Source organism: Camellia sinensis, unplaced genomic scaffold (genome assembly GCF_055761805.1).
Source record: "Camellia sinensis isolate YWXY unplaced genomic scaffold, ASM5576180v1 Unanchor11, whole genome shotgun sequence".
In the NCBI taxonomy this organism is placed as follows: Eukaryota; Viridiplantae; Streptophyta; class Magnoliopsida; order Ericales; family Theaceae; genus Camellia; species Camellia sinensis.
In genome coordinates this window covers 6736666-6759630 of record NW_028128989.1, presented here as the reverse complement: position 1 = coordinate 6759630, position 22965 = coordinate 6736666, and the positions used below count along the sequence as shown (strand labels likewise).

Genomic DNA, 22965 nt, shown 5'->3' with positions numbered 1-22965 from the left:
CTGATCATGGGATGGTTGATACATTCTATGGTACCACAGACTGGAGAGGGCTATTTGTCTATGGACACTGCTCAGGATATTTGGGAGGCTGCAGCTACTACTTACTCCAAGAAAGGAAACTTCTCACAGGTTTTCGAGTTACGTTGCTACATTAAAAAGTCGGTACAAGGTGAGATGACTATCCTCCAATATTTTACCTTCTTTAGCAATAAGTGAAAGCGACTTGATCACCTTCAGGATTACAAGCCTATCTGTCCCACTGATTCTGCCGGTTACCCGAAATTTGTGGCACAAGAGTGGATCTTCAAGTTCTTAGAAGGCTTCAATGTGGAGTATGATTCAGTTCGAAGCAGAGTACTTGACATGGACGTGCTTCTTTCTCTCCAGGAAGCCTATGTTTTTGTGCAGAATGAGGAGTCACTGCTATGCGATGCTTCCTTCTGCCACTACTGATCGCTCGGCCTTGGTTTTTGCACCCCCTCGTGATGGAGAGCGTGTGACTCGTGGCTCTCGACCTTTCTCTGAGACAGATAATCTTTTCTGTGACTACTACCGTAGACCTCGACACACATGAGAGACTTGTTAGAAGCTCCGTGGGACTCCTTTTGGTGGCTAAGGAGACCATCCTGGTACTCGAGGGGGTAGGTATGGTCAGTCTAGAGGCCGTGGGGCCAATGCTCGGGCACATCTTTCAAACACGGTTGAGCCACCATCTTCATCTCTAGTTGTCTCACCTACTGCTAATATTTCGGGGTTATCTGCCTCAGATTTTGAGATAGCTTGCTAGGCCGTCAAGCCTCCACTTCCACCACAGTTGTATCCTCTTCTTCCTTTACCAATTCAGGTAAGTTGGCTTCCTCATGTGCATTGCTATCTCATACGACTGTGCCATGGATTATTAATTTTGGTGCTTCCGACTATATGTCTAGTTCATCTCATTTGTTCTCAGAGTATAACCCCTCCTTAGGTTAGAAAAAAATGCATATTGCTGATGGTACCATTTCGTCTATGTCAAGAAAAGGTTTAATTCATGCCACCTCATCCCTTCTTTTATTCTCTGTCCTCCATGTTCCCAATTTTAGTGTTAATCTTTTATCTTTGAGTCGTATTACTCGTAATCCGAATTGTAGTGTAACGTTTTTTTCCTGATTATTGTCCTTTTTAGGACCTTATCACGAGGAAGAAGATTTGCAGTGGCAGAGCGAAACATGGTTTCTACATTCTGGATCAGACAAATAAGTTGGCTCATTCACCTATTCAGTTACCATCCACCAAGGAAGACCTTTAGCTGTGGCACCGTCGTTTAGGACATCCTTCCTTTTTACTACTTAAGCATTTATTTTCTTTTGTTTTTGAGAAAAATAATTTGCCTGGTTTTCAGTGCGACTCTTGTCAATTTGGAAAACAACACAGAGCTTCTTTTGCTCTTTCTATTAATAAAAGTTCAATTCCATTTGCTTTGATTCATTCTAATGTATAGGGTCCTTTACGTTTTGTGTCTTTAAAAGGTTAAAAATGGCTTGCTACTTTCATAGATGATTGTTCTAGAGCCACTTGGGTATATCTAATGAAAGATAAAAGTGAGATGTTTTCTACATTTCAAAACTTTCATAAAATGGTGCGCACTCAGTTTGGAGCGGTTGTCAAAATTTTGCATTCTGATAATGGAGGAAAATATATTGACTTTGGTCTTGCCAGTTATTTCACCACTCATGGTATTATTCATCAAACTTCATGCACTAATACCCCTCAATAAAATGGTGTTGCCGAACGAAAAAATCACCATCTTCTTGATGTGGCCCGTTATCTATCTTTTGAAATGCGTGTTCCTCGATCTTATTGGGGGGAAGCGGTCTCATTGCGGCTTATTTGATTAATCGTCTTCCTGTCCAAGTCCTTCAAATACAAACCCCTCTTCAAGTTTTGTTCTGGTCCACCTCTTCTGGGTTCTCCATTCCACCTAAGACCTTTGGCTGTGTTTGTTTTGCCCATAATCATTCACCCCACCGTGGTAAATTGGATCCTCAGTCTCTTAAGTGTGTTTTTCTGGATTATTCTGCCACTCAAAAGGGTTACAAGTGTTATTATCCTCCTACTCGCAAATGGTTCGTCTCCGTAGATGTCACCTTCTTTGAGTCTCAGTCTTACTTTCTAACCTCCCTAGTGTCACAATCATCCCTTTAAGGGGAGCTTTGGTGTGAAGAGATTCCTGTTTCACTACCGCCAGTGGTTGAATAGATAAAGGATGATGAGCCTGCAGTTGTTGTGGAAAAGGAAGCAAACTAAGTTTATGTCAAGGGCAAGAATAGAAAGAAAGTCACCTAGATGCAAGAGACTACTTCCTCACCCTTCTCTCCTAAGAGTCTAGGTAATTCTAATGCTTCTATTCCTGAGTTTTTAGATCTTGATATTCTCATTGCTAATAGGACGGGGGTTAGGTCATGTACTCAACATCCTATTACTAATCATGTCTCTTATTCTAATCTGTCTCCCTCATTTAAAGCCTTTCTATCAAAGATTTCTTCTGTTAGTCTGCCTAACAACTTGGCATGGAGGAGATGAGAGCTCTCAGTAAGAATGGCACTTGGAAGTTAGTGAAGTTACTTAAAGGAAAAAATCCAATTGGGTGTAAGTAGGTGCACACTGTAAAACACTAAGCAGACGGTTTCATAGAATGGTACAAAGCAAAACTGATTGCTAAGAGCTTCACTCTGACTTATGAGGTAGATTACCAAGAGACATTTGCACCGGTTGCTAAGATAAACTCTATGAGAATGCTACTCTCTCTTACAGCAAATTTGGATTGACCACTTCATCAGTTTGATGTGAAAAATGCCTTCCTTCATAGAGACCTAGAAGAAGAGGTATATATGGATATTCCTCCTGGTTTTGAGGATGCTAAGTCCAAAGGTAAAGTGTGCAAGCTCCGGAAATCACTTTATGGGCTAAAGCAATCTCTTAGGGCTTGGTTTTAAAGGTTTGCTCAAGCTATGCAGAGATATGGGTTCAAGCAAAGTCAAGCTGATCATATCTTATTTGTGAAACACTCCCCTTGTGGTAAGACCACAACTCTTATTGTTTATATTGATAATATTGTTCTGACATGGGATGATGTTGAAGAGATCCCTCAGTTGAAGGAATACTTAGCCAAGGAGTTTGAAATCAAAGATTTGGGTAATTTGAAGTATTTCTTGGGCATTGAAGTAACTCGGTCCAAGGTTGGCATCTTCATATGCCAAAGGAAGTATGTACTTAACTTGCTAAAAGAAACTGTGATGTTTGGAGGTAGACCATGTAATACACCTTTAGAACCGGGCCAAAAACTGAGGATCAAGAGGGAGAGCCAGTGGAGATACCAGAGGCTAGTGGGCAAACTCATATACTTATCTCACTTGCGTCTAGACATTGCCATTGTAGTAAGCATGGTTAGCCAGTTTATGCATGCTCCTAGAACTTCCAACTTAGAGACAGTTATGAGAATTCTGAGGTACCTAAAGACTTCTGCTGCAAAGGGTCTCTATTTCTCGAAACATGGATATCTCGGTATGAAGGCATTTACTAATGCGGATTGGACTGGATCAGTTACTGACAGACGATCAACCTCTGGATATTGCACATTTGTTGGAAGCAACCTCATCACATGGCAAAGTAAGAAACAGAATGTGGTTGCTAGATCTAGTGCTAAGGCAGAATTCAGAGCTATGACACAGGGTGTATGTGAGTTGCTATGGATTAGACTATTGTTGGAAGACTTAGCAATCCATCAGACTGATTCCATGAGATTGTACTGTGATAACAAAGTAGTGTAGACGTCCCCGAACGTCTCGGGAAAATCCCATTTTGTTCATTGGGCTCATTACAGTTCGGACTCGATGTCACGGTTATGAATCTAATCTCGCAAAATGCAACGCAAGATCGATAAATCACCAAAGAGTCCAAATCCGGCAAATCATTTTGAAAAACTGATTTTAGAAAGAAGTGCCAAACATGGACTACTTTGCCGGATACTGAGTCGCCACCTAAATATTTTATTTTGGGAATATTTAAAAAACTCTGACTCGTGCCTAAGGCCACATGTCCGTCATCACCAAAGTTGTCTCGGCTCGGGAACTTGGGTACGATTGGGGAAGGTCATTTTATGAGCACCCCCGCTCGCCCGATCAAAGATCGGCCACTACTAAGCATGATGTCTTGTTTTTGAAAACACATGTGCTCTTATTTCGGTTATTAACCTAGAATTACTATGTGATGCGCACAGCATACAAGTATAGACTAGATTGCCTAAGTTGAAACAAAGCATCGCATATCCGTTTGTTTTGAAAATGGATTAACTTAGAAAATATGAGGAAGAAGGAATATATTTCTGTTATATTCAAAACTTCTTATCTTACAAGACCAAATGACACTCCTTATATAGGAGATATTACAAACATCATCATAACCCATTATATGCCACTTACATATTATATATTACCACTATCTACCACTATCATATTATATACATGCCACTATCTACCACCAACACCACTATCATATTCTATACATTAACACAATTTCCAGCACTCCCCCTCAAGCTGGTTTGAAGATATCTTCCATAGCCAGCTTGCTAGTCAGCTTATCAAATTGCTTCTTGTGTAGTCCCTTCGTTAGCACATCAGCTAATTGTTCACCTGTTGGAAGGTAGGTCATACAGATTATGCCAGCAATGATTTTCTCTTTGATGAAATGTTTATCCACTTCTATATGTTTTGTGCGATCATGTAGAACTGGATTATGAGCTATAGATATAGCTGCTTTGTTGTCACAATAGACCTTCATAGGTGTCGGGTGAGAAAGCTTTAATTCTTCAAGAATTCTTTTAATCCACATTACTTCACAGATTCCATGGGCAACAGCTCTGAACTCTGCTTCTGCACTACTTCTAGCTACCACATTCTGTTTTTTACTCCGCCATGTAACTAGGTTCCCACCTACAAAGGAGCAGTATCCGGATGTTGATCTCCTGTCTGTAACACTTCCTGCCCAGTCTGCATCTGTGTATACTTCAACTTGAAGATGTCCATGTTTCTTGAACAGTAAGCCTCTCCCTGGAGTTCCTTTCAAATATCTTAAGATCTTATAAACGGCCTCAAAGTGCTCTGCCCCTGGTGAGTGCATGAACTGACTTACCATGCTGACTGCAAAGGCAATATCAGGCCGCGTATGAGACAAGTAAATCAATTTCCCTACAAGTCGCTGATATTGTTCCCTCTCTTTGACTTCTTCAGCCTTAGCAGCTTGTAACTTCAAGTTAGGCTCGATCGGAGTCTCCACCATCTTACAACCAAGCATACCTGTTTCTCCAAGGAGATCAAGAACATATTTTCTCTGATTAACGAATATACCTTCCTTGGATCTTGCAAATTCCATTCCGAGGAAATACTTGAGGGCTCCCAGATCCTTAATGTGAAATTCTTTTGCGAGTTTCTCTTTGAGGGCTGCTAACTCTGCTTCATCATTACCAGTTAAAATGATGTCATCAACATAAACAATCAAAATTGCAATTTTACTGTTTTTTGAATGTTTATAAAATATTGTGTGATCTGCTTGACTCTGCGAGAAACCACAACTGATAACTGCCTTCCCAAAGCGTTCAAACCACGCTCTTGGTGATTGTTTGAGTCCGTATATTGACTTGTTCAATCTGCATACTCTGTCGTTTCCAAGTCTCTGCTCAAATCCCGGTGGTAGGCTCATGAACACCTCCTCCTCAAGATCACCATTGAGAAATGCATTTTTAATGTCAAGTTGATGTAGAGGCCAATCTGAATTTACTGCAAGAGATAACAGTACTTTGATGGAATTTATTTTAGCAACAGGAGCAAACGTCTCCTGATAGTCGATTCCATAAGTTTGAGTGAAGCCTTTAGCCACCAGTCTCGCCTTGTATCTCTCAACGCTTCCATCTGCGTTACATTTTATCGTAAACACCCATTTACACCCAACTGTTTTCTTGTCTTTGGGTAGATCAACTATCTCCCAAGTACCACTTCTCCTTAAAGCATTCATCTCCTCCATGACTGCTAATTTCCAATTCGGATCATCCAATGCTTCCTGTATATTCCTTGGAACAAACAAGTGTGAAATCCTAGATGTGAAAGCTCTATGGTTTTTAGACAGTCTTTGATAGGAGAGGTAATTTGCAATAGGATGTTTAATGCAATTTCGGACACCTTTCCTAATTGCTATAGGAACATCAAGGTCGGAAATAGAAGGAATAGGATTACCTAAAATTTCGATGCCAGAACTCGGGTGGACATTCGGGTCATTAGGATGGACATTCGGGTCATTATTCCTCAGATGAAATCGTTTCCTAGTATAAACCTGAAGCTCAGGATTTAGATCATTTTGTAGTACTTCTCCCCCTAAACAAGAATCTTCTTGACTAGGCACCATAGAACTTGGTTCTCCTAAGTGATCATTATCAGACAGATGTGGTTTTTGTGTAGGATAAATGACATTGGGGAGCGGGATAGAAATATCCCAAAAACGGTCTTCTACTCCACTTGTCTCCCCCTGAAGAGAAGTGTTGGGGAAATAGGATTTTGTTTCCACAAATGACACATCCATACTCACATGAAATTTCTTGTTTTGAGGATCGAAACACTTATACCCCTTTTTGTTTGAGGAATAACCCAAAAAAACACATTTTATAGCACGGGGGTCAAGTTTTGAACGAAATTGACTGGGAACATGAACATAGGCAGTACATCCAAAAACTTTGGCGGGTAAATCAGAAAACAACCTCGTGTCAGGAAAAAAAGTTTTGAGACAATCAAAAGGTGTTTTGTATGTTAACACCTTTGTAGGCATCCTGTTTATCAAATAAGAGGCTGTTAAAATTGCTTCACCCCATAAATATTTAGGAACATGCATGTAAAACATTATAGCACGTGCTACTTCAAGTAGATGTTTATTTTTTCGTTCTGCAATGCCATTTTGTTGAGGGGTATCCCGACATGTAGATTGATGAAAAATTCCTTTTTTTTCCAAAAACTCACCCAACTGCTCATTGAAATATTCTGTTCCATTATCAGAATGTAAAATACCGATTTTGGTTTGAAATTGGTTTTCAATCATATTGTAAAAATTTGTGAATAAATTTTTCACGTCAGATTTTTTATTCATCAAATAAATCCAACATAAGCGGGTATGGTCATCAATAAATGTAACAAACCATCTTTTACCAGAAAGAGTAGTGATTTTAGAAGGGCCCCAAACATCTCTATGAATCAAATAAAAAGGTTTTGAAGCTTGGTAAGGTTTTGGCAAATAAGTAGAGCGATGAAATTTTGCAAAAATGCAACTTTCACAATGAAAAGAAGAACAATCAATCCCTTTAAATAATTCTGGAAATAAATGTTTCAGATAAAGAAAACTAGGATGTCCTAGCCTATAGTGCCATAGCATTATTTTTTCTCGAACAGAGATTGAACTAGTACTATTAAAGCTCTGAGCTTTTTTATTACTAACAGGTACTTCATCAAAGTAGTAAAGACCTTCAAGCATCCTAGCACGCCCAATCATCATCCCCGAGTTCTGGTCCTGAAATTCACAATGGGATTCAAAAAATGTAACACGACAATTAGAATCCTTAGATAGTTTACTGACAGACAAAAGGTTACAGGCTAAGTTGGGGACGTGAAGAACAGCATTGAGATTAATTTTCTCAGTTAGTTTAATAAATCCTTTTCCTGCAATAGGTGAAAAACTACCATCGGCTATTCTGATTTTGTCATGACCAGAACAAGGGAAATAGGTACTAAATAAATGGGAAAAACTAGTCATGTGATCGGAAGCACCGGAATCTATGATCCACGGAGAGAAGTTTAGGCAAGAGAAGGCTTTAGGATTTCTACCTGTTTGTGCCAACAAAACACTAGGAGTACCGGATGAGGAGTTGGATTTTATCAGCTTTAAGAGTTGATCAATCTGCTCTTTGTTGAAGGGACCTGAATCGGCTTCATTAGCGGTAGGAAAGCCACGATTCTTCTCTCCTTGTTTGCTGCTTTTCCAGTTGACAGGTTTGCCATGGATCTTCCAACACGTTTCGCGTGTATGGCGAGGCTTGTTGCAAAAATCACACCAGACCCGTGGCTTATCATCAAACCTGCGCTGGTAATTTGCAGCCTTGTTGGCCGCAACATCGCTAATTAAAGCAGAAATTTCAATTGATTCACCAGTACCTTTTTTCTTAAGCATGACGCTCCTTCGGCTCTCTTCCCTTCTGACTTCGGCAAATACTTCGCCAATGGATGGGAGAGGAGGTCTGCCAATAATTCTTCCTCGCACTTCATCGAACTCAATGTTGAGGCCGGCAAGAAACTTGTAAATACGGCTGTCTTCCACAGTTTTCTTGTGGTGGTTGCAGTCGTCAACCGATTTCCATTCGTATGTGTTGAAGATGTCAAGATCCTGCCACAACCTTTTCAACGAATTGAAATATTTGGTGACGGAATCATCTCCTTGACAAATCTCTCCCAACTTCAAAGTTAATTCGAAAACTTGAGATTGATTTCCTAGGTCAGAATACATCTGACTAACATTATCCCACAATTCTTGTGCAGTAGTATAGCACATGTAATTAGAGCTTATATCCTCCTCCATGGAATTGACCAACCATGTCATAACCATGGAGTTTTCAGCGTCCCAACTGTCGAACAGCGGATCATTAACAGCAGGAGCCTTCTTGTCACCAGTGATGTAACCGATCTTTCCTTGCCCACGGATATACATCCGGACAGATTGTGACCAGCGGAGAAAATTATCACCATTTAGGCGGATGGTGGTGATTTGGACAGAGTGAGAGTTGAACGTTTTCACCGGAATGGCAGCGGCAGGGGTTGAAGTGGTTTGGGACGTGACTTCCGACATGGCTATGACGGTTTTCGGGCTGCTGTGTTTTTTGTTGCTCTGATACCAACTTAGAAAATATGCGGAAGAAGGAATATATTTCTGTTATATTCAAAACTTCTTATCTTACAAGACCAAATGACACTCCTTATATAGGAGATATTACAAACATCATCATAACCCATTATATGCCACTTACATATTATATATTACCACTATCTACCACTATCATATTATATACATGCCACTATCTACCACCAACACCACTATCATATTCTATACATGCCACTATCTACCACCAACACCACTATCATATTCTATACATTAACACAATTTCCAGCAACTTTGCTACTCGCAAGTAGGCTAAAACACGAGTTTCGATGAATTATTCCAATTCAAGGAACCCAACCTTCACCCACAGGCATTCAGGCAGTTATATCACATAAGCACATAACCTCATGGTAAGCATACTATCATGGCAGTCACTCACACGCATGCAAGGATGCTAAAGCATAAACACTTACCGAGTACTTCAAGCCAAAGAAAGAAGCTAATTAGAAAACATGCGTGAATCCTAACTATGCTGAGATGCCTAATGCAACACATGCAAGAATGTAACTAAGATAGGCTCGGCTATTCTAAGATGGCATATGAGATGCTACAGGTAACATGTATTCAACTTGGAATGAAAATACGATGCAGTTAGTATGATGCGCCGAGCCCGGTGCATGCAAAACAGATGAATGGATGCAAACATACGAACATAAGGATGCTAATTGAAACGTGCCCTAAAACTAACCATCATAAGCTAGTAAATGAAAGGGAAAAAGACGTGGGGTTGGAAGACACATCACACACACGCACACTTATTACAACATTGCCCTCCTCGGAGGGTTCGAATGAATAATACACAACCAACACTAGCTAATCTGAGCTAATTAAACTAATTATTACACAACCCAAATGAATAACGAATTACAGCTAATTATTACACAATACTAGCTAATTAACAAATTTAACTAAGGAAGCAAATAAACTAGCATGCAAGCTACATGAAATGGATGGCCTCAGCTCTACCTTGAATGATAAAGGATGCATGCATGCCCGAGTCGCCTTGTCGAGAAATCCATCGCGATGCCTCGACTCGCCTTTGTTTGCAATTGATTTCAAAAAGTTGCACGAGGCTCCAGAGAGATGAAACTCCACCCAGGGAAGCTCTGGGAAGGCTGCCGACCAGCTATGGGCAAGGGAGACCACCTGCCGACCACCCTTGGTGGTGAAGACCAGAAAAGGTGGTCGGCCTGCCAGAAAACCTAGTCGGCCAACCAATTCATTCTCCTGGTTTTTGCTTTTTCTGCAACAAAGGCAAGAGAGAGAGAAGGCAAGGTATTTTCAACATGTGTGCCCGACCATTCTCCCCATCATTGCATAAGCTCTAGGGAGTGTAGTCCTCGATCCTCGGGCCACCAATCACGCATCCCGATGCATGATGGCCGAGGAGTTAAATTGCACGACTCAATGGGATATGAATGCACATATAAGCAATTAAAACCAACAACTCCATCATGGATGGTCAAGAGTGTCGGCGACCGGAAATCGAGGCACGTTTCATCGCTTAGAGTATGAAACGTTTCTCGTTTCCCGTGTTTGGACTAACTCCTATTCCAAACACAATGCAACAAGTAGAATGGCATGGCATATACAAATGCAACTCTAGTATGCAATCCTAAATGTAATGCGACTAAGTGATGCAAACATGCAAAGGATGACATGCAAGCATGCAACTAGCATACACAATGTTATGGACTAATCAAGGGCATGCTCAATGCACGTGGATTATATGGCATGCATACACAATGCGCTAACATACGCAATGTTATGAACGAGACATACGCAATGCAATGATCGAACATGCTATAACATGGACTATATGGCATACACAATGCAAGATGGACTTAAACCAAGATGGATGGACCTCAGCCGCACCCAAATCAATGGCCATACATGATGAAAATGAGGCAACAAAACACATGCAAACATGCAAGATGCAAGGGCCCAAAGCCTAGGGCACAAGATACAACTGTATGAAAGCATGGAAAGGATGAAATATGGCATACAACAACACATGTTCCAGCTCTGAAATGACATACAAAATGGTCTCGTATCACGCAAACAACTCACACAATGCATATTGGGAGGCCCAAATACCGAAACTAGTGAAACACATTACACTAGAGGTATGCAAAGCAATGCTCAAATGACTAAACCAACCCCAAACAGTCCCTATACAGGCCCAAAACAGTAGCAAAATGGACTAAGATGATGGTTTGAAAGGTACAAAAATGAAGCTCATGCAATGGTCCATAAATGAGGCATACAAGCACAACTCTCAAACGCATTTAAAGAGTGATAAACATGGGAATATGGCAACCTTATACGCTATGAAATAACATGCTCAATGATGCTAAGACATGGAAACACCTCAAGATAAGCAGGCAAGGGCCTCCAAAACTCAAGGCTAGACAAGGATATTACACTACAAGTATGCATGGCAAGCATCATTCGACCAAGAGGCCTCAAAACAGAGCTAAGGCAACCCAAAAGATGAACAAAATTAGTTTGAAGTATGGCCAAAATATGCTAGAATCGATGGCCAAAACAACATGCAATGTAAGCTAGTGAGCATGGTTTACACTACAAGCATGTAAAGCATTCAAGAGGCCAATAAACCAGCCAAAGACAGAGGTATGACATGCCAAATAATGACCAAAAACCCACTGAAACATGACCAATGCATGCAAGAATGACATGCTCCTTTGATAAGCTGTGAAGAGGGTTATTCCACAGATGCAAGAGGCGAACCCTAGAGGACAACACCAACTCTGGACAAAGCCTAGGCAGGCCCTAAAAGTCACCAAAAGGGGCCTGAACCAAGGCTTGGAAGTGTGAAAACAAAGGCTCCTTTGTAAGGCCAAAAATGCTAGTAGACAAAACAAGGAGAGAGAGGGTCACCCCTCTCTGATTTTGGCCCTCAAAACCACATACCAACCACTGAAAATCCGCTGGATTTCAATGGCTAAAGGGCCAAGCAAAGGTCAACACAAAGGCCCTAAGGCATGACTCAAAACAAGGCAAAATAGAGCATGCAAGGGGGGGTAGATGACCCCCAACAACAAAATGGCCTTAAACAAACATGAAAAACACTTAAAAATGAAGCTTTTCTCAGTTGACAACGAAGCCTAAATATGCATGCAAATAAGGCTAAGAGAATGATCAAAATAGAGCTTAAAAAGGAAGAAAATCAGTTACCCTTGAAGCTCAACAAAAACCAGCAACTTCTGGACCCAAAACACAGCTCCTTAACCTCTGAAAATGGCCTCCAAGAACCTTAGGTTGATGGTGGAAGTGTTAGGCTATGAGGTGGTGTGCAAAGGGCCAAGAATCACACACTTTGGAGCTCAAAATAGTGAGATATAGAGAGGGATATATTCTTGCCTTAAACAAATTTTTTTGGAACCTAGTATAAGAAGAGAGAGGCCCTCTCTTACAGAGAAGCAAAGGTTCAAGCTTCCTCAAGAAGCTAGAGCAAAGGTTCAAACTTTCTCAAGAAACTAGAACAAGTGTTCAAGCTTCCTCAAGAAGCTAAAGCAAGGGTGCAAATCCTCCATACACATGTATGGAGGATCCAATCTGTGCCTTCCAGCTGGCACCCACTCAAACAGACAAAATAGGAGGAAAGGGGCCGACCAGGGCAAGTGGTCTCCCACACAAAAACTGGTCGGTGGCTCCATTTGGTGGTCTCCACTTTGAAAGCAAGCTAGTGGTGTGGTGGGAAACCAGCAAATGTGGCCCTAAAACTAAGAAAACCAACTTCCCGACAAGAAAACCGGCTGGCGGGGAGAAAGTGGTCTCCAAGAAGAAAAGGTGGTCTCCCACCCTTGTACCACCTCCCAAACAAGAAAAATAAGGTTCATGCCAAAAATGAACCAACACGGATGCAAAACGAGAGTTCGAGGGGCAAAACGCGCGGCCGGGTGCCCCGAAAACTGGCTATTGAGCACCAAAAGTGGCATACGGCCACAGAAGTGGTCTCCCGGACCACAGTGTCCCTCTAGAGGGAGGAAACAAGGTGTGTCCCAAAAACCGTGCCAAACGAAGAATGTTAAGCGGTCTCGAGCAGAGGCGCACGGCCTCAAAAATCAAAAACTAATCTCCAAACGGGAACAGTAGCCTACGACCACGAAAAGTAGTCTACGACTACTAAGAGATGGTCTACAAGACCTCTCCCTCCCTTCGGGAAGAGAAAACAAGACCTGGTCCGCAAACCGAGTCAAAGCACAAAAAACAGTTTCGAGACCCGGAGGCAAGGCTCTTAGCCGAGAACTCTGAAACTTCAGAACGAACACAACATGCGCAATCACCAAGCGCTCAATCGATGACGTCTGAGTCTTACGGTCAGTCAAAAATGGGGTATTTACAAGTAGCGATCAACATAACTCATAACCCAACATGACAGAACCAAGCATGTGGAGGTTGATAGGCGCTTCATAAAGGAAAAACTCACTAGTGGCACCATATGTACTCTATTTGCGAAGACTGAAGATCAACTAGCAGATGTTCTTACCAAATGAATAGGGAGCAAACCATTTCATGACATTCTCAACAAGCTGGGCATGAGAGATGTCTTCGTACCAGCTTGAGAGGGAGTGTTAGAATAAGAAAATTATATTCACATATTTTATTCTGATTTGTTTTTATTCCTTGACTGATGTAATGGGCTATAATGAGCTGGCCAATAATTAGTGCCTTATAGCACTCCTGTAATTATGCTTTATTCTTAATATAAAAGGGAATGAGGTCTCACTCATTCCCTATCTCTTTCTCTTCTCTAAGCTTACACTTACTCTTCTCTAAACTTACAAGGCAGTCCAACTAAACCACTACTGGAATAGACAATTCAATAGGGCGGATAAACAAAGCAAGTAGGGTGTGGGGAGCACAAAGCATAACCTAATGAATGCTACAATGGCATATGATGTAAGTACCATGCCTCGCATAAGAAAATGTAACTAATAGTTAATTTAGCAATGTACAACACAGCTTCTTTTTTTTTTTTGCGTGTGTGTGTGTGTGTCTTTTTTGTGATGTGTAATATAATGCACACAATCCTTATAAGCACAATACTCATAAACATATTTCCATGAACATACCTACTCCCCATAAACTAATGAAAATTCCACAATAAAATGAGGGTACAACAATCTTACAACACTAAATACCAATGCATGACGAGATAAGTTTTTACATAATCTATAAGTCTCCATTAGAAAGGTAAACATCATCATCAAAATAGTCTTCCAACTCATACTAAAGTTAAAAGGACTTGCACATAAATTGAAGACAAAATTTCATACTTGTACTCCGCACGGACAGACAGGTTGTGGTTGGTTTGTAGTTGGTTGGATTTCCTTTTATATGTCAATCTTGATGTATTACCAAGTGAATTGCACTTTGTGGACCAAAGTTCATGTGATTTGAGATGGGATCCACCTACACCAGAATCAGAACAATTAACCATTATAAACACTCATCTACACCTCAAATGAAAGAAAACATAAAAAATGTCTCGTAAGAAAATTTTCTTAAAGTATCGAGAATAATCTAGTTCACAAGTAGACTACTTATGTATAAGTTTTGGGGCTTAGCATATGAGAGGTTTAACTTTCCTTTGCCCTAGAATTGTTCTCAATGTAGACAATGTTACTCTTCATTACTAGTGAAAGCTATTGGTATTCCTCGTACATGAACAAACCATCTCAGTCCATTTTCTTCTCATTCTATGCATATGCCGCTACCAATTTTTTTTTTTTTTTAAAAATGCTTGGACCCTTTTTTTGAGACCCACAATGTGTGGGATCCACTCATGTATGTGTAGGCCCACACCATCAATGATTGTGGGAGTCCCCAAAAAAAAGGTCTCAATCATTGTTGGTTTTTTTTTTTTAGTACAATACATATGCTACACTTGTACCATCTCACGAAATCATTCGCTCCTAATTTACTTTCTTCATTTTACCACGCATCCATCCTGCCATGTTGAATAATAAACAGCAATGCTACGGACCAAGAAATTTTGTTAGCGAAAATTATCTTGAAGCCTTTTCCAGTCGACCGACCGATCAATCCTACGCTTTTCTGGTCGTCCGGCGACAGCTTCGAGATATTTCGTGATACACTTATTTAGGGAATAACAAGAAAAGACAAAAACAAAAAATAGAGAGAATCAATGCAACGATTTTACATGTATGATCAACTCTCCACAGATGAAGAATAGAGAGTCTCCAAGGAATCGATCTCTAGAAATCGCTGTTTGAAACATAGAGAAAACACTAAAGCAATCACATAGGATGATTACTAGGTGTTATAAGTATGATATAATGCCTTCGTTAAAAGAGAAAAAAAGAAGAACATGGTTCATTTTGGAATTACTATTATTATTATTATTATTATTATTATTATTATTATACTAATAAATACATGAAGAACATAGAAATCAACAAAGACGCTGCAGCACTGTCGAAAAATTTCCCAATCAAGATTTGAAGAAATTACCTGGGATCGAAACAGAAGCGATGCTGATTGTCGCCATGGGTATGAGAAGCAAATCCAATACCAGCCTGGGAGAGAGGGAGAGAGGGAGAGAGGGAGTGGTAAATGAGATTTTTGGGTGATGGCAAATAATCATATCAGTCTATTGAAACTCTGTTTATATATTGTTTTATTTATTTATTTATTTGTTTTAAGAAATTACGTTAAATTGTTTTAATACAATCTGAATTTATAATTTTTAAGGTGCAAATAATTAAAATAAAAGTAATTATTTGAAAATTGAAAAAATAATATTTTAAAATTTTAATTTTAACTATTACTTTCTTTTTTAAAAAAAAAAAATAGAATACTTGGGTCAAAAGTCTAAAATTAAATTTTTTTTTTTTTCAAAGATCCATGCATTAAACAACAATGTTTATACGAATAAGCTCTGTAAATTGACCAAACTACCCCTCCATATCTTTTGTTCCTCCCACGCGTTGATTTTATCTCACTCTCATATCTCATATTTCTATCTCTATCTTTTTTCATCAAATCTCTCTCTCTTTCTCTCTCCTCTATTGCGTCTTCATCTTCGATGCCAAGCCACTGCTCATCTGCCGCATCCAGACCTTCATCCGCACTGGCGACCTCCGCCATACCTCCGTCGTCGCCCAGAATTCCATCTTTTTCAACATCCGCACCACTGTCTTTACTGTCTTCTTTAGATCGTCGTTCAAGTCGCCGTGTAACAACCACCTTCTTGATTAATTAAGCTAATTAATAATTGGTCTTGATTATGTGCTTATATGTTAAGTATATGCCATGTGTTATTTGAATTGTGTCATGATGAACAAATGTGTATAGAATTTGAATTTGAATCTGTCTAAATTAGTAAACCATAAGGTTAGACTTAAATATTTGGAATGAGTGATTAGAGCCTGATTCAATGTGGTATGATTAAATTTAGTCTAACTTAAGCTAGAGTATAAGATAAATTATGAGAATTGAGTTAATTAAGTGAAACTAAATTTACTTAAAGTCAATATAATTAATTAGGCTAAACTTACATCAAACTAGAATTTAGAAAGAATTAGTAAATTAATTACTCTTTGAACCTACTCAATAATTAAATCTAAAAAAAAAAAAAAAAAAGATTAAGTGGGTTTGTTGGAGATAGATACTTGTGAGAGAGAACAAGAGAGAGTTAGTGCTTTGTGTAGAGAATTCTAGAGCTTCAAAGAGGGAAATAAGAGAAGCTCAAGGGAAACATTGAAGTTAGGCTTGATCTTCACAAATTATTAACTTAAGGTAAGCTTTTCACTCAAATTTGTTGAAATTGAAACTTCTGCACTCATCATCTTCTAAGATCTAAGTTTACTTATGATGAATTCATGGTTAATTAGGAGCATTGGTGATGTATTGGAAAGTTTAGAACTTACATGTCTTGATATGGAAGACTCGAAGAAATTAACTCAAGATTGAGACTTGTGTGGCATTATTCATGTTCAAACACTTGTTTCTTGCTTGCTTTGTGGGACTTGAGGAGGAAACCTTCATGGATTTTGAGAAAAAGAACTCCAGTATGCATGAATGATGATTTTATATATCAATTCTTGAGTTTGATATTTTAAATGAAAAATTGGGTTTTGTTTTGAAGTCATGGTTTTAGTTTGAAGTTAGAAATTGTTCATTCAATATGAGTTTTGGGCTTTGAATTGCATAAAATTGAAGTTGAGAGTGCAAAGGTTGAGCTTCAAATTCAGATTTTCGGACTGTACTCAACCCAGACTGCACATGCAGTCTGAGGCCCCACACGTGCAGCCAGCCTTCCCTTGCCTCACTTTGCATTGTGCTTTGGCTCCGTACGAGCGACTAGATCCACCGTATGAGCGACCAGGGCTACAGCACGTGCAATCTATAGGGCAATCTCGATTTTGTTTTCTCTCCGTTTTATTTCTGACTTCCGAGCCTCCATTTGCATGGTTTTCATATGTATTTCAAGTTCATCTGCATATCATGAACATGAAAGAAATTAAAGAACGGATAGGAATAACTGAACAATTAGGTAACGAAAGAACTGATTGAATGAGTGAAATATGTTTAAAGACGTTGTGCTTGAATGTGGTGTGTAGGACATTTGCACGAGGAGTATCGTCCGACTAAGCACAGTGAGTAACGTCTTTTTAAAGATATTTTTGTAGAAATCATTTTGAAATGGCTATGCTATACGATGTTTTATGAAATCTATGTTTTGTTTACGAAATGTCCAATGTGATAAGTATTTTCTGCAACATTAAGTTATGCTATGGAATTTCGAAATAATTATGATATGATAGGTTTTTGAAAACTTCAGTTTGATAAGAATGAATGAGATCCTTTTTTGATCATCAAATGGGACATCCATTAATACATGCTTTGATTCACGGAACTCTCTGTTATGTTTAAGTTGATCCATTGTGGTCGTTATGTATACGTTGACCCGTTGTGGTTGTTATGTCTAAGTCGATCAATTACGGTCATTATGTCTTCGTCGATCCATTACGATCGTTATGTATACATCGATCCGTAGTGGTCGTTATGCTTATGTCCTCGGTCCTTTGTAGTCGTTTTGCTAATATTTTGTTTAGTATTATTGTACCCCAGAATGTAAGTAACTCAGAACGGTTGATGAACTTTATGAATTCTAAATGTGTATACATGATAAATGCTTCATTTCGACACAAATGTTCTGTATAGAATTTTGTCAAAGGTTTAATAAAGCTTTTGGAAATGTACCACTCTATGTCTTAAACTATGAAAGGGTTAAAGGTTTGAGGAACTTTATTTCTAATTACAAGTATCCAGAAAATACTTTGATCATGTTAAAAACATTGTTTTGATTTTATAAGTTATGGATCTCATTCATTTAATCGCTTTACACTGACATTATTCACTAGGCTCTACCTCATTGTTTCATGTATGTAGGTGATCAAGTGCAAGAGCGGACTTAGTGGCGTCAACCTAAACTCTGTTTTGTCAAGCCAAATACCGTGCCTCGCCGTGAGGTTCCAAACTGTCAAGTGTCAAGACTTTTTGGGTGGTTCAGAGTTCACCCTTTTGAAATTGTAATCAAGTGTAAAGTTTAGTCATAAGACTTTTGTTATGACTGGTTTTATTTTGTTAATGGGATTTGATCCTAAGCTTTACATGGACTTATGTATATATATTTATATACTGGTTTGTTTTATTCCATTTAAGTCTGCACAGCTTATTGGACCTTATATTTTATTAATTATTGGCTTCTGCAACCCTTATTATTGTATTCCTGTTAAACAGGTCTTTGGTAATCCCAAATTACTGATTGGTCATGATGCTAAATCTATAGGGGCGGGTTTGGGTCGTGACACGCCAGCTTTCGTCGTCCTCTCGATCTCAGATGCTTCAATCGACAATGAATCTTCTACCCTTCCATGAAGGCTCCATCTCCACCAATCTACCTCATCCACTTGCTTTAGCCCCCAGTGTTGTCCTCTCCTTCCTCTGCCACCGCTGCCACCTCTCTCTCTCTCTCCTCTTTTGTTTTTCACCACTTCTCTCTAAACCTCAGAGACCTTCACCGAAAAACCAATAAAATGACGGGGACGTACTCGAAGAGAGAGTAGGTTTTAGTAAGGGAATGGGATGGTGATGTATCTGTATGTTTGGTTCAAGAAAAAAGAGATGAGAGAGTTTTTTTTCTTTCTTTTTTTTCCTCAAATCCAAATAAAGAAGAAAGGGATGGAGAGAAAGCGATAAAGAGATATCGACCAAAGTAGAAAGCATAACCATTGAGGGACATGAGATGCTTGTTGGCCATGATGATTCCAACAAATTTCTCTCAACAGATTACTCTTTTTTTTTTCTTTCTTGTTGCTTGATCCAAATCTCCTCTCAACATATTACCTTTTGTTTTTTTTTGTGCTAGTTGTTGTTGTTGATGATGATGATGATGAAACAAATTGAAGATAGCACACATATGTTCAAAATTTGAACAAATAGAGGTTTAGTGTATTTCAATCACAAAGATTTAAATTTCAACAAATAAAAAAATATCAAATGACTTTTCACAGATAAAAAAATAAATAGATAGAAACAAATTAGCTTACGAAATTCAACAAATAAGGAAAAATAAGTTTGAATTTCAATAGATAAAAAAATTAGAACAAAATTTTAACAAATAGGAAAAGATAGGACAGGAATTTTACACATATAGAAATTTCAATGGATAGGAAAAAATAGGACAAGAATTTGAACAGATAGACAAAAAAAATTGAACAAATAGAAAAAATTTGAATGGATAATTTATTTATTTTTTTGAACATATAAATATAAATTTGAACAAATAGTCAACTAAAAGTCAATAAAAAAAATTAAGAGTTAAAATTGAAAACAAAATGTCCTCCAAAAGCAACGAAAGATTCTCACCAAACTATTCTCTCACCAACAAAACAATATTCACTGAATCTAATGTCTTATAGCTTCCTTAGATTAAATTTATTACCAATTTTCTCAAAAAAAATACACCAAACACTGCTAATAATGCTGCTCAAGTACAACTGTGAAGTTGGCCATCTCTCTCTCTCTCTCTCTCTCTCTCTCATTTGTTTTTGTTTTAGATGGCTTGGATGGTCCGTCTTACTCTGCCAACTGCCAAAGATTGGCTCCAATTCTCTTGGAAAAAGAAAAAAAAAATCATAACATGAACATCGACAATAAATAAACCACAATGCCGAATCTTTTTTAGGGGGGGCAAAATTTGTGGCTTTGGTTTTGTTGTTATTCTTATCCTTACAATTATTTGTTTTTAGACAATAATGGTGTCAGTGTTCTTATTCTTTTTCTGTTATTTATTTATTTATGCCCACAACAAAGATTTCCAATCTCAAACATTAAGGTCAATAGTGCAAAAAAGTATCACCTACATTACAAGATCAATAACATATGAGAAAATTAACCCTTTGAACTTTCAGTTACAATCATCCAAGTTGTCTAAAATTATATTCGACAAAACAATCAGACATTTGAATCTGATGATTAATAAGTACTTTATTACTTTGAACTTTCTATTAAGGGTTCTGTTTAAGTGTGCAACCCCCTTAAGGTTGCACACCATATGCAACCCAATTGTTAGCCGTTAGATTACAATAATTGATCAAGACCATTGAATTGTTTAATTGTGAAAAAGTTGAAACTGGGGCAACCGGTTAATGCTTGTATTTGCATGATTGCATCCCACTCACTCTCTGTATTTCGTCCCCATCTCTCTCTGTTCTCCTCTCTGTGTAAGGTTGGGTCAGTGTAACTGTTGATTTCCATTAACAGCGAGAAGCCCCTGCCGGGTTCGTTCCATTGACGAAGCTCTGTAGGGAACAGTATAACGGGCGATTTCCAACAACAACATAACTACAAGCCTGTGTTGGTTCCATTGCTGAAGTACAGCCCTTCTCTCCAACTAGATATGAGGTATGGAGTTGTTTCCCTCTCTCTATCTCCCTCTCTGTCTCTCTGGCCTCTTCACTTCAGCTATTTTCCGTCAACTAAACCCCCATCCTAACTTCAACCGCTCTACGCTTCGCTCAAACGGAAACCCCTCCATTGGCAACTAACCTTTCTCTTTCTCAAGCGAGTGTTTGTGTTTGCACAAACAACTAAGCCGTATGAAAATGTCATGTTTGTGTTTGTGTTAACATTTTTCGGTTATCAAGTAATTGTTTGTACTAATGTCATGTGCAGTATGGCCCGAGCGGAAGTTAAAAGGGAAGGTAATGATTATGACATTCCAAATGAAGCAGATAACATTCGTTTGATGAATGAAAGTCGGGTGGAACCTTATCATGGTTGCGAAGCTGGTCCGAGCAATGAAGAAGCAACCAATATGAACGTTGAAGATGGCGGAGCTGATGTGAAAAAAGAAATGGTCGACGATGCTCATGGCAATGACATGGTTGGTGATGTTAAACGTGTTATTCTGGAACAGAAATTTGATTCGGTCGAAGATGGAGAAACTTTCTACAATGCGTATGCTAAAGCCAAGGGATTTAGTATATGAAAATCCAGATTTAACACAAATAAAGAGGGAAAGGTCGTTAGTAGGCTGTAGTTGTGTTCAAGGGAAGGTCAGAGATTACCAATATACTTGGATCGTGTTGCTGAGAAGAGTAGAGCTCCCAAGGCACTAACAAGAGTAGGTTGCAAAGCCCAATTTCGCATACGGTACGATGCAAATGTTGGTGAAGAGGGAAAGTATGTTGTGACTCACTTCGTCGCAGACCACAACCATGAATTGGCGAAACAACACTGTGTGCTGTATCTGAGGTCACATCGCAGTTTAAACAGCGCTTACAAAGCTCAAGCAATGGCTATGCGCAATGTCGGTGTGAAGACTAGCCAAATCATGGACTGTATGGTAAATCAATCCGGGCCTTATGAGAATGTTGGTTTCGTCCGTACGGATCTGCACAACCATATTCAAGCCGAACGTAGAGCAGAAGTTGAGGATGGTGATGCACAGGGTGCGTTGGTTTACCTATGTGCAAAACTTGATGTTGATGCACGTTTTTTTTACAAGTATGATGTGTGTAACGATAACAAGTTACAAAATCTGTTCTGGGCAGATTCGAAATCGCGAGCCGACTACGCAAAGTTTGGTGATGTGTTGATATTTGACTCAACTTACAGAACCAATGCATACAAGAAGCCTTTTGTTATGTTGGCTGGTATGACTAGCCACTTTAGGACCACGATACTTGCATGTGTTTTGCTAGCTAATGAGACAATTGAGACATACACATGGGTTTTGGAAACATTTATGGAGGCAATGGGCAATAAAGCACTTGTGTCCGTACTGACAGATGGGGATAAGGCGATGCGAGAGGCAATCAGAAGAGTATTTCCAGACGCAAGACATCGATTATGTAATTGGCATCTTGGAAAAAATGCTGTTTCAAATGTTCACATAAGTGGCTTTGCACATGCTTTCAAGCAGTACATGGACATGGAAACAGATGAGACAAAGTTTGAGCATGGCTGGATGACAATGGTCGAAAAATTTGGACTTCAAACCAACAGTTGGGTGTTGGAGACATATGAGAAGCGTCATATGTGGGCTGAGGCATATATGCGTGGACATTTCTTTGCTGGGATGAAGAGCACTCAGCGCTCGGAGTGTATGAATACTTATTTCAATCCCTTCCTCCAACACAAATTAAAGCTATATGAATTTGTTAGGCACTATGATCGAGCTCTTGCAAGGATAAGGTATAACGAGGCTGGAGGTGATGCTGAAACAAATAACATTTTTCCGGTATTGATTACTCCATTGCGAGATATAGAGAGACATGGACCTGAGCTATTCACCCGAAATATATTTAGAATGTTTCGTGATGAAATCTTAGAAGATGGGAAGTTGAATGTCAAGGACGTGTTCCCTTTGCCGGATGGTCAGAAATGCTACTATATTCATAA

General features: G+C 39.1%; 1 protein-coding gene across 3 annotated transcripts in view; it reads right to left on the bottom strand.

Annotated features, from left to right (window-relative positions):
- The window catches only part of LOC114284470 (uncharacterized), a 32651-nt gene extending 16621 nt beyond the window's left edge, over positions 1 to 16030 (bottom strand). For 2 of the 3 annotated variants that reach the window (XM_082911371.1, XM_082911370.1), the window contains exons 1-2: positions 15505 to 15659; positions 14307 to 14442 (exon numbers count right to left, since the gene is read on the bottom strand). In XM_082911371.1, the coding sequence (XP_082767497.1) occupies positions 14307 to 14442; positions 15505 to 15637 (269 nt within the window). In that variant the 5' untranslated portion in view covers positions 15638 to 15659. Of the gene's footprint in view, positions 1 to 14306; positions 14443 to 15504 lie in introns of all 3 variants that reach the window. The other variant, XM_028227364.2, reaches the window with a different exon arrangement.
- Positions 16031 to 22965: the final 6935 nt, after the last annotated feature.